The following is an 11,581-nucleotide window of genomic DNA, read 5'->3' on the forward strand; positions in this document are numbered from 1 at the left end:
CTGTTAAATAATTTGCCAAAATTGTTGTGCTAGGAACAAATATTCAAATAAATACAATACAATACAAAGGGTTGTTACTGGAAAAAGCTCGGGTACGTTGTGTTTGGAAGGATGGGCATTCAGTTAGTAGATGTTGGATAGTGATAAGCACGCTGGAGTTGCAGAAGTTGCAGTCCTTGGGAGGTTGGTTGTCTAAGTGATAGCTGTGGGTAATTTTTGAGTAGCCGAGTCGGGGACGTTCGAATTTTATTATGTCAAGTCCTGGAATGTTGTCTATGTTTCGAATAAATATGTTGACGTTGGTCTCGTTGGTGTTCATGTGTTGATACCCCCAGCGGGTTAGGGGTTCAGAATATACCCGCGGTAGGTATGCCTGTCGTAAGAGGCGTCTAAAATACCAGATTCAAGGGGCTGTGTAGCGCAATTCTTCAGGTTGCCAGCGCAATATATAGCTTAGAATCCTGTTTCACTAACAGACGAGGCTCTGGCGACCCCAAGCTCCTCATTGAACTTGGGGTGGGGAGGGAGGGAATGGCCTGAAGGTTTAATGTGGCCACATAAATCGCTCCCGAGATAGTCGGGCTAGCACCTTAATGGTGCTGTGGTACCGGAGCGTACCGGATCTGTATCCGGCAAAGGACCATCACATCGATAACACTCCCCAAAGCCTTCGGGGAGCAACCTTATTGCTACAACAACAACAACAACAACATGTACCTTTTTATGTCTCTGATGTTGCAATTTTGGGCAGCCACAAGCGGAGCTAGGTGGCTAGACTTTGCGGTTTGGTCTGCTAGTTCGTTTCCCTGGATGTTTGAATGACCGGGTATCCAGATTAGGATGAATTTGGAGTAATATTCTGTAATTAGTCGTCTTATGTTACTGGCGTGGATTCGTGGTTTTGCAGATTGGATATAGAGTCTAATGAAGAGAGCGGGTCAGAGCATATAGCATATTTACCATGTATATCTTTGTAAATTAGTGAGCATTGTAAATGGCTATAACTTCAGCAGCAAATGCAGATGAGTATTCTGGTTATAGGGAGTTGCATATAACTTCGTGTTTTGTTGTGATACTAAATGTGGTTGTTGTTGTTGTTGTTGTAGCAGTGCTTCGCCCCACCTAACAGCCGCGACCGATCACAAATTGTCATCAATATCCTCTAACGGGAGTCCAAGGAAACTTGCTGTTTCAACAGGGGTGGACCATAGGGAAAGGGGTGTTAGAGGCGTTGGTTCCACATTACAATTAAAGAGATGGTTAGTGTCATGTGGGGACACATTGCAAGCGGGGCATACATTTTGTATGTCGGGGTTGATTCTGTATAGGTAAGAGTTTAACCTGTTACAGTATCCAGAACGAAGTTGAGCAAGAGTGACACGCGTTTCCCTGGGAAGTATGCGTTCCTCTTCCGCAAGTTTTGGGTACTTTTCTTTGAGTACTGGATTCACCGGGCAATTCCCGGCATAAAGGTCCGACGCCTGTTTGTGGAGTTCATACGAAAGGGGTGTTAGAGGCGTTGGTTCCACATTACAATTAAAGAGATGGTTGGTGTCATGTGGGGACACATTGCAAGCGGGGCATACATTTGGTATGTCGGGGTTGATTCTGGATATGTAAGGGTTTAACCTGTTACAGTATCCAGAACGAAGTTGATCCAGAGTGACTCGCGTTTCCCTGGGGAGTATGCGTTTCTCTTCCGCAAGTTTTGGGTACTTTTCCCTGAGTACTGGATTCACCGGGTAATTCCCGGCATAAAAGTCCGACGCCTGTTTGTGGAGTTCACCAAGGACCTGCTTGTGTTTTTTGCTTCATACGGCTGAGTTCTCAGGTGCCGTATTTCCTCAAAATGCTTACGGAGATGACTCCTTAAGTCCCTAGGCGGTGTTGGCTCATCAATCAGATGTCTCTTGGGATGCCCAGGTTTCTGTGTATTCAACAGGAACTGTTTGGTTAGCATCTCATTTCTCTCCCTGATGGTGAGTATTCGCGCCTCATTATGTAGATGGTGTTCTGGGGACATAAGAAGACAGCCCGTGGGGGTTCTGAGCGCAGTATTTTGGCAGGCCTGTAGCTTCTTCCAATGGGTAGTTTTCAGGCTTGGCGGCCATATAAGGGACGCGTAGCACGCAAACGGCTGGCCAATTGCTTTGTATGTGGTAATGAGCGTTTCTTTGTCTTTTCCCCAAGTATTGCCAGCAAGGGATTTGAGGATTTTATTACGGCTCTGGATTTTCGGAACAATTGCGGCTGCGTGCTCACCAAAATGTAGATCCTGATCAAACGGCACACCCAAGATTTTGGGGCGTAGGACAGTCGGTAGCGTAGTGCCATCGACGTGGATGTTCAAAATGGCCGACGTTTGGGACGTCCAAGTTGTAAATAAGGTCGCGGATGATTTAGTCGGTGATAATGCCAGGTTTCGCGAGGTGAAAAAACTGGAGAGATGTGGGAGGTAGCCGTTTATTCTGTTGCAAACCTCATCGATCTGTGGGCCCGGGCCTGTGGCCATTATTATGCAGTCATCGGCGTAAGAAACGATAGTAACTCCTCCCGGTGGCGAAGGTAGTTTTGATTTGTAAAAATTAAACTAAAGTGGGGATAGGTCACCACCCTGTGGCACCCCTTTGTTTAATTTTTCTTGGCTTTGATGTTTCGTTTCTGAATTGCACCGATGCCCCCACACGTATGGTAGGAAGCTGTCACAGCTCGCCAGATATTTCAATCGTGAGCGCAGAACTCGTAAACTGCGTCAACTGGCAGCCGATGGTAACATTGGCATCCGACCACCTGCCTATACTTATTTCGCTCGAGCGTTCCGCCGACTTCATCGTCGCAGAAAAACGCACTTTCATTAACTTTGAAAAAGGAAAGTGGGACGAATACAAATCCTTTACAGACACCCGCTTTGCTGCCCTCCCTATCCCAACTGATACCCGCCAAGGGGAGCGTGCTTTCCGCAAGGTCATTGAATCCGCCTCGGCTCGTTTCATTCCCGCCGGTAAAATTCCCGAAATTCGACCCCACTTCCCGGCAGAGGCCGCAAGTTTAGCGAGAGAACGTGACCTTATAAGAAAGCTCGACCCCGGCGACCCCCAAATAAGGGATATAAACCAACGCATCAGATTGCTTGTGGATGAACACAAGTGGGCGAAATGGGAGGAGTACCTAAGCGGTTGTAACCTCTCTGCCGGTGTAGGTAAACTTTGGTCCACTGTAAAGTCCCTATCAAATCCGTCTAGGCACAATGACAAAGTTTCCATCGCCTTTGGCGACAAAGTGCTGTCGGATGCGAAAAAATGCGCGAGCACTTTCTGCCGACAATACATAATGCATTCTACGGTCGACAAAAATAGACGGAGGGCCAACAGACACACACGTAAACATAAGTTCAGCGCGTCACCAATTACCATCACCGCCAAAGAGGTTGAGGATGCCATCGGTCATGCTAACCCATCCAAAGCAGTGGGCCCACACGGCATAGCCATGCCTGGGGAAAGAGGGTATCAAATGTTTAGCACATGTCTTCAACCTGTCTCTTTCCACCTTTGTCATACCCGAAAAATGGAAAATGGTCAAGGTGGTCCCGCTGCTAAAGCCAGAAACCAGCTAACATAAGAGAGTCATATCACCCGATATCTCTCCTATCGCCAGTACCCAAGACGCTTGAAGCCATTTTGCTCCCCTACTTCAAAGCAAATTTGCAGCTAGCCTTAGAAAACATGGCTTTAGAAAACTCCATAGGACCACCACCGCGCTAAATGCCATTAGCACCCAGATAAATTGTGGTTTAAATCAGAAGCCCCACCATAGAACAGTACTCGCAGCGCTAGACATATCAAAAGCTTTTGATACGGTCAGCCATGGCACGTTACTGCAAGACTTGGAAGGGTCTACCCTTCCCCCCATGTCTTAAAAGGTGAACCGCAAATTATCTGGGTAGTCGGCAGGCATCGGTGCAATTCAGAAACGAAACATCAAAACCAAGGAGAATTAAACAAGGGGTGCCACAGGGTGGTGTCCTATCCCCACTTTTGTTTAATTTCTACATATCTAAGCTACCTTCACCAGCGGAAGGAGTCACAATCGTTTCCTACGCCGATGACTGCACAATAATGGCCACAGGCCCAGGCCCACAGATCGATGAGCTATGCGATAAAATAAACAGCTACCTCCCTGATCTCTCCGGTTTTTTCGCCTCGCGAAACCTGGCATTATCACCGACTAAATCTTCCGCGATCTTATTTACAACATGGACGTCCCAAATGTCGACCATTTTGAACATCCACGTCGATGGCACTACGCTACCGACTGTCCTACACCCCAAAATCTTGGGTGTGACGTTTGATCAGGATCTACATTTTGGTGAGCACGCAGCCGCAATTTTTCCGAGAATTCAGAGCCGTAACGAAATCCTCAAATCCCTCGTTGGCAGTACCTGGGGAAAAGATAAAGAAACGCTCATGACTACATACAAGGCAATTAGCCAGCCGTTTGCGTGCTACGCGTCCCTTATATGGTCGCCAAGCCTGAAAACTACCCACTGGAAGAAGCTACAGGCCTGCCAAAATACTGCGCTCAGAACCCCCACGGGCTGTCTTCTTATGTCCCCAGAACACCATCTACATAATGAGGCGAGAATACTCACCATCAGGGAGAGAAACGAGATGCTAACCAAACAGTTCCTGTTGAATACCCAGAAACCTGTGCATCCCAAGAGACATCTGATTGATGAGCCAACACCGCCTAAATCACCGCTAAAGAGGTTGAGGACGCCATTGGTCGTGCTAAACCATCCAAAGCAGTGGGCCCAGACGGCATAGCCATGCCGATGCTTAAAAGCCTAGGGAAAGAGGGTTTCAAATATTTAGCACATGTCTTCAACCTGTCTCTTTCCACCTTTGTCATACCCGAGAAATGGAAAATGGCCAAGGTGGTCCCGCTACTAAAGCCTGGGAAACCAGCTAACATAGGTGAGTCGTATCTCGGACGATCTCTCCTATCGCCAGTGGCAAAGACGCTTGAAGCCATTTTGCTCCCTTATTTCCAAGCAAATTTGCAGCTAGCCCCTCATCAGCATGGCTTCAGAAAACTCCATAGCACTACCACCGCGCTAAATGCCATTAGCACCCAGATAAATTGCGGTTTAAATCAATACCCCCACCATAGAACAGTACTCGTAGCAATAGACCTATCAAAAGCTTTTGATACGGTCAACCATGGCTCGTTACTGCAAGACCTGGAAGGGTCTACCCTTCCCCCATGTCTTAAAACGTGGACCGCAAATTATCTGGGTCGTCGGCAGGCATCGGTGCAATTTAGAAACGAAACATCAAAACCAAGGAGAATTAAACAAGGGGTGCCACAGGGTGGTGTCCTATCCCCACTTTTGTTATATTCTACATATCTAAGCTACCTTCACCACCGGAAGGAGTCACAATCGTTTCCTACGCCGATGACTGCACAATAATGGCCACAGGCCCAGGCCCAAAGATCGATGCGCTATGCAATAAAATAAACGGCTACCTCCCTGATCTCTCCAGTTTTTTCGCCTCGCGAAACCTAGCATTATCACCGACTAAATCTTCCGCGACCTTATTTACAACATGGACGTCCCAAATGTCGACCATTTTGAACATCCACGTCGATGGCACTACGCTACCGACTGTCCTACACCCCAAAATCTTGGGTGTGACGTTTGATCAGGATCTACATTTTGGTGAGCACGCAGCCGCAATTGTTCCGAGAATTCAGAGCCGTAACAAAATCCTCAAATCCCTCGTTGGCAGTACCTGGGGAAAAGATAAAGAAACGCTCATGACTACATACAAAGCAATTAGCCAGCCGAATACGTGCTACGCGTCACCCATATAGTCGTCAAGCCTAAAAATTACCACTGGAAGAAACTACAGGCCTGCCAAAATACTGCTCTCAGAATCGCCACGGGCTGTCTTCTTATGTCCCCAGAACACCATCTGCATAATGAGGCGAGAATACTCCCCATCAGGGAGAGAAATGAGATGCTGACCAAACAGTTCCTGTTGAATATCCAGAAACCTGGGCATCACAACAGACATCTGATTGATGAACCAGCACCGCCTAGGGGCTTAAGGAGTCATCTCCGTAAGCATTTTGAGGAAATACGGCACCTGAGAACCCAGCCGTATGAAGTGAAAAAACAGGGATTCAAGGGGTTGTGTAGCGCAATATATAGCTTCTCCAACCCAATTGTCAACCTCACCTTCGAGCGGCGAATCCCGTTTCACTAACAGACGAGGCTCTGGCGACCCCAAGCTCCTCATGGAACTTGGGGGTGGGAGGGAGGGATGGCCTGAAGGTTCAATGTGGCCATATAAATCGTTCCCGAGATGGTCGGGTCAGCACCTTAATGGTGCTGTGTTACCGGAGCGTATCGGATCTGTATCCGACAAAGGACCATCACATCGATAAACCCCAAAGCCTTCGGGGAGTAACCTAATCGCTACAACAACAACAAGAGTACGACTGAGAGTGGAGATCCCTGGTGGATTCCATTGTGAAGGTTTGCGGTATTGGAATAACTATTACCCACTCTGACTCTAATTTTCCTGTTTTTCATAAAATTTGCTACATAGTTATAGTAAGGAACTCATTCTTGCAGCTGCTCTATAACGGAGTGTAAACCAACTCTGTCGAATGCCTTCGCAAAGTCTAGTGATACCATTGAAATATGTTTTCTAGACGATAGGGAGTTTGTTATCATGGAGTCTAAATAAATTAGACTGTCAGTAACTGATCTCCCCCTTCTAAACCCCATTTGATGGCTACTGAGTATTTCTTTTTAGTAAGAAACCATCATAGCCTGTTTGCTATGATTTTGTCTAAGGTTTTTGCGAGTACTGGGTTAAGTGGTACTGGTCGATATGAGAGAACGGACGTTTTGTTACCCTGAGGTTTTAAAATGGGAATTATTGTGCTTGTCTTGTACATTTGCGGTATGTGATTGTGGAGAATTCTGTTATATAACGAGGTTAAACGTATCTTTGCTGTGGGGGATAGTTGCTTTACCATGTCGTATGTGATTCTATCGGAACTTGGGATCTTTCCTCTAAGTTTGTTTAGAGCCATACATAGTTCCGTGTGGGAAATATCCTTTTCGATTTCTTCAGCATTAACGTCGGTTGTGTAGTTTTGTGGGTTTGTACAGAAAGGTTCCTTCGTAGATCTAAATATTTCGGGAAAATTAGAGTCGTCTGACTCTTCTGACCAATGGGCACAAAAGGTATTGGCTATTTCATATCTATCTAGTTTAGTTGACTTGTCGTGTGTTAGGCAGTGAATTCCTGTTCTAGGTTTAACGCCACAAAATCGTCTAATATTCGACCACACCTTTCCCGAGGGAGTAGTGGGTTTAATGACAGAGGTGAATGTGGATAACGAATCTTTTTTGACTATTTTAATTTCTCGTTTTAGTTTGGAGGCGAATTTTTATAGTTTATTATATTCTCGTTTGTGATAGAACGTTTAAAATGTCGCCATAGATGATTCTTGTGTTGCTTAAGGTATTCTAGCTTTTTATTCCACCACGGAACACTTTTTTTGGGGTAGTTGTTGGATGACTGCGGTATGGAGAAGTGGGCACTTGTTAATACAATTTTTTGTATGTTTGCGGCTTCCTTATTAATATTTTCACTTGTTGGTACCTCCTTGGCGAATTTTTCTGTGAGATTATAGTACTTGTCCCAGTCCGCGTGTACTATACGGAATTTGGGTTTTGTGATAACTTGTGGTTGGTGAGGAGAATGGAAAAGAGTTGTTACTATAGGGTAGTGATCACTTCCCAGTAAGTATTCTTCAGTATTCCACTTTGCATCGATAGCTAATTGTGGGGAACAAAAAGTGAGGTCCAGTTGGGAGAAAGTATTGTGTGTACTGAGGTGGGTGGCGGAGCCATCGTTAAGAATGATATAATCGGAGCCATCTAAAAAGTTTGCGACGATATTTCCCCTAGAGTTATTACGTGTAGAGCACCATGCCAACTATTGAAGTCACCGGTAATTAGCTTGGTACCTGGTTTGATTTAAAAGTGTTTATAAGGTCTGAAGTTGTACACCGTATGGTATGTGAAATGTACACTGAAAATATCTGGAATTTAATTTTAGAATTAATTATTGACGATATGGATTCAACGTGCGAGTTTACGGTAACTTCTGCGTGTTGGATTTTATTGTGGATAAGAAGTGCAACTCCTCCGTACGTAGTGATAGACACATTTTTGTGTAAAAAGGAGAAATTGATGGGGATTGGAATATTATTTGTGGAGTGTAGGTGGGTTTCTTGCAGGGAGTTCATTAAGTGGTTAACATAACCGTTTATGTTCCATCGCATATTTTAAGAGACATTGTTACTATATTAAGATAGACTTGAAATAACTTTAAAACTAGTTAACTGTGTACTACTAGTGCTTAGAGAATGTAGTGTTGCTATTGAGACGTTTTAATGATTATTGTTGTTTGAGCTATTGATTCTTTTCAGCTGTGCTCTCAGCCGTTTGGAGGTTTTTGCAGGTAGTATTGTGGTAGTAGCCGAAGCTTTTGCAGGGCCGGCTTGGGTTGATTCCGGTTCGGTTTCAAAATCAGACTCGCTGGGTATGTCCGAGTAGGTCGCTTGGTCGCGTCTTTCTGTGATGGGTTTTGGTAATTGTGCAGCTATTATTATTATTATTATTTATTTATTATTACGGCGTTTTAAGCCTAAAACTTAGATTATTACAAATTATAAATATATTTTAATAATAATAGGGATTTCTAGCGTTTGGGGTGTCGGAATGCATAAGATTCCGATCAGCACGGGAACTGGGGGTCCCAACGGGCGAGTCTTGGAGTCATCTCATTGGGAGGTTGGAAGGACGTGTTCTCAATCCTGCCCTACTCCAAGACGTATGATTACACAGTTTGTGTATTGTTGTTTGTCACTTTTGTCGATACGGTGCTTTCATTCACTATGGCTGCTTTTTGTGAGTTTTGGTGGTTGCTGATAGATAGCTACAGCTGTTTTGTGGCCGACTTTTAGAGTTGTCTTTATAGCCTGGATCTCTTTCTGTTGCAGGAATATAGGACATTTTTTGTCGTTAGCAGAATGATAGTTTGGTTCTAGATGTTGTGTGATGCAGTTAACGCAGGCATCATTATTTGCACATTGTTCTTCCATATCGTCGTTGAGGTGATAGGTATTTGAGCATTTCTGACATATTTTTTTCATTTTTGCATATAGATGCGATGTAGCCAAATCTGAGGCAATTTTTGCATTTCAGTGGCAAAGGGATGTATGGTTGGATATTTACTATTTCATATCCGATTCGTAGTGTTGTTGGCAAGGTAGTCGTCACTAGACCCGTTTCGACGATATTGGTTTTAAATTTCTTTAAAATTTGTTTGACTTCGATAACGTTTTGTGTTTTTAGTTCAGATAGGATGAGTTCCTCTGTCAAGCCTCTAAGATCGGTTCAGTAGATAACACCTCTGGACTGATTGAGCGTTCGGTGTTGGGTAATTTCAATGTTTATTTTGTTGTCTAACTGTACCAATGTCGTAAGTCTGTTGCTTGCAAATTGTTTTTGGTTTTGAGCAAAATTTGACCGCTTCTAGTTTTGTTGCGTTCCTCGACTTCGCTACCACATGTGGCGTCGATTGCTTTTTTGATTAAGAATAGTGATGTATTTGTTAGTTTCGCCGGAGTCTGTTCTTGTCATGATCAGGTATATGGGGACATTGTGGGTGAAATTTTAAGTCTTGCTATTGTCCCATTTTAACATGAGCATGTTGGCATTTTTTTGCCTCTATCCGGAGGTTCACCCATGATTTGGGTGTTAAATATTTTTAATAAGTGCCGTGTAATAGTTCGTTCAATAAAATTACGATGGACGAAAAGTTTAACACGTGCTTTGTTTTTTGTAAGCACGAATATCGATCAAAAGGGAATATATAATGTATAGGTGTTGACTGTGCGCGCACTACCGTTCACTATGCTTGCTAGTAATCAACTGTGTCCCAAACTATTCTAACTATACTAGGCGAGAAGCAAATTTTTATTTTTATGGTTTTACTACCTTGACACGGGATTCAAGGGATTGTGCAGCGCAACCCTTTCAAGGGGTTCCCAGCGCAATATATAGCTTGTCCAACCCAATTGTCAACCTCACCTACCCGCGGCGAATCCTGTTTCATTAACAGAAGAGGCTCTGGCGACCCCAAGCTCCTCATGGAACTAGGTTGGGAGGGAGGGTTGGCCTTGAAGGTTTAATGTGGACATATAAATCGTTCCCAATATGGTCGGTCTATATCCGGCAAAGGACCATCAACATCGATAACACTGCCCAAAGCTTCGGAATGTATGTATGTATGTGTGTGTACCTCTCCCCTTCCCTCCTGATTCCTAATGGAAAATCTGCCGGATAAAAAATGTACCTGGGGTCTATATCTTCTATTTTCAAGGACCCATCTTCCGTCAGCTTGCTTTGTATATCCTGCTGTTTCTCTTGAATTTTTTCTAATATAAGATCTGATAACTTTAATGTTCGTTTACCCTCCTGTGGATTTTGATAACGTTCAAAGGCTTTGGCATCTTCCTCGTCGATTTCCAGGTTATCCATAAAATCATTTTCTGAGACATTTTTGTTTTCGTCCTCTTCAGTCAACTCACCTAGTAGAAAAAATATTTATTTATTGAAAGTAAAAATGATGAAAGTTTTCAACAAACCTATGCTAATATTAGGTTGCTTTTTTGTTCCTTCAATACTTGGGAAATTATATTTATTCAGCTCTAATTGTTGAGCTTTAGCCGCAGCCAAAATTTTGTTGCTGGTTTTACCATCTAGAACCTTTACAATAAGATTAAATTAATTATTTTGATTGCGGATCTGAAACATATTAACAAACAGAAGATTCCTCTGCCCGCAACTGAAACTTTTTTTTAGACTTTTGCTTTGAAACCTTCCCTTGAGTCAATTGCTTTTCTAATGTCACATTTTTACCCGGAGCTGTCTTCGACTTTTTTGGTTTTACCATTATACGAAATTTCGCAGAATAACTTGGTTGTATTTTAATAGCCACACGTGCTTTCCTATTATTGTTGCGACCAAATTAATCACCTGAATAGGGATGTGTGACAAGATGTGTTGCGGTGCCGAACAATCAGAAACAGTCAGAATACTCACCATGCAAAATCGCTCCACGTCATTTGACTAGTCATTTTACGGTCATAGTGACTTTCTGCAGCGGTTATATTCATAGTCACGTTTGCATGGGCGTGATGAACTTTTGTGACTAAATTTTCCGTTTCGTTCCTATTAATGTGATCGTGCATTCCGCTCCCACTTATAGGAATGAGCATAGCACTGTTCTGCTCACACACGGCACAATTCTCGTCAAATGGCGGTCATTTCTTCAGTCATTTCACTCTACATTTTCGAGTCTTTTGACAATAAAGTTTACTGCGGTTTTACCATTTATATAACCGCCATATAACTTGAATTTTACCTGCCGATTTACTTTACCTGGAGCAGCCACATGAATAAAATATCAACCAAAAAATTTAATTTTCA

General features: G+C 43.7%; 1 protein-coding gene across 2 annotated transcripts in view; it reads right to left on the bottom strand.

The window, feature by feature from the left end:
* Positions 1-11,139, bottom strand: part of bys (Bystin) — a 34,003-nt gene extending 22,864 nt beyond the window's left edge. For both annotated transcript variants that reach the window (XM_067781952.1, XM_067781951.1), the window contains exons 1-3: positions 10,917-11,139; positions 10,738-10,858; positions 10,446-10,680 (exon numbers count right to left, since the gene is read on the bottom strand). In XM_067781952.1, the coding sequence (XP_067638053.1) occupies positions 10,446-10,680; positions 10,738-10,858; positions 10,917-11,045 (485 nt within the window). In that variant the 5' untranslated portion in view covers positions 11,046-11,139. The remainder of the gene's footprint in view (positions 1-10,445; positions 10,681-10,737; positions 10,859-10,916) is intronic.
* Between the last annotated feature and the right edge of the window lie 442 nt (positions 11,140-11,581).

This window comes from Eurosta solidaginis, chromosome 4 (genome assembly GCF_040869045.1).
Source record: "Eurosta solidaginis isolate ZX-2024a chromosome 4, ASM4086904v1, whole genome shotgun sequence".
Classification (NCBI taxonomy): Eukaryota; Metazoa; Arthropoda; class Insecta; order Diptera; family Tephritidae; genus Eurosta; species Eurosta solidaginis.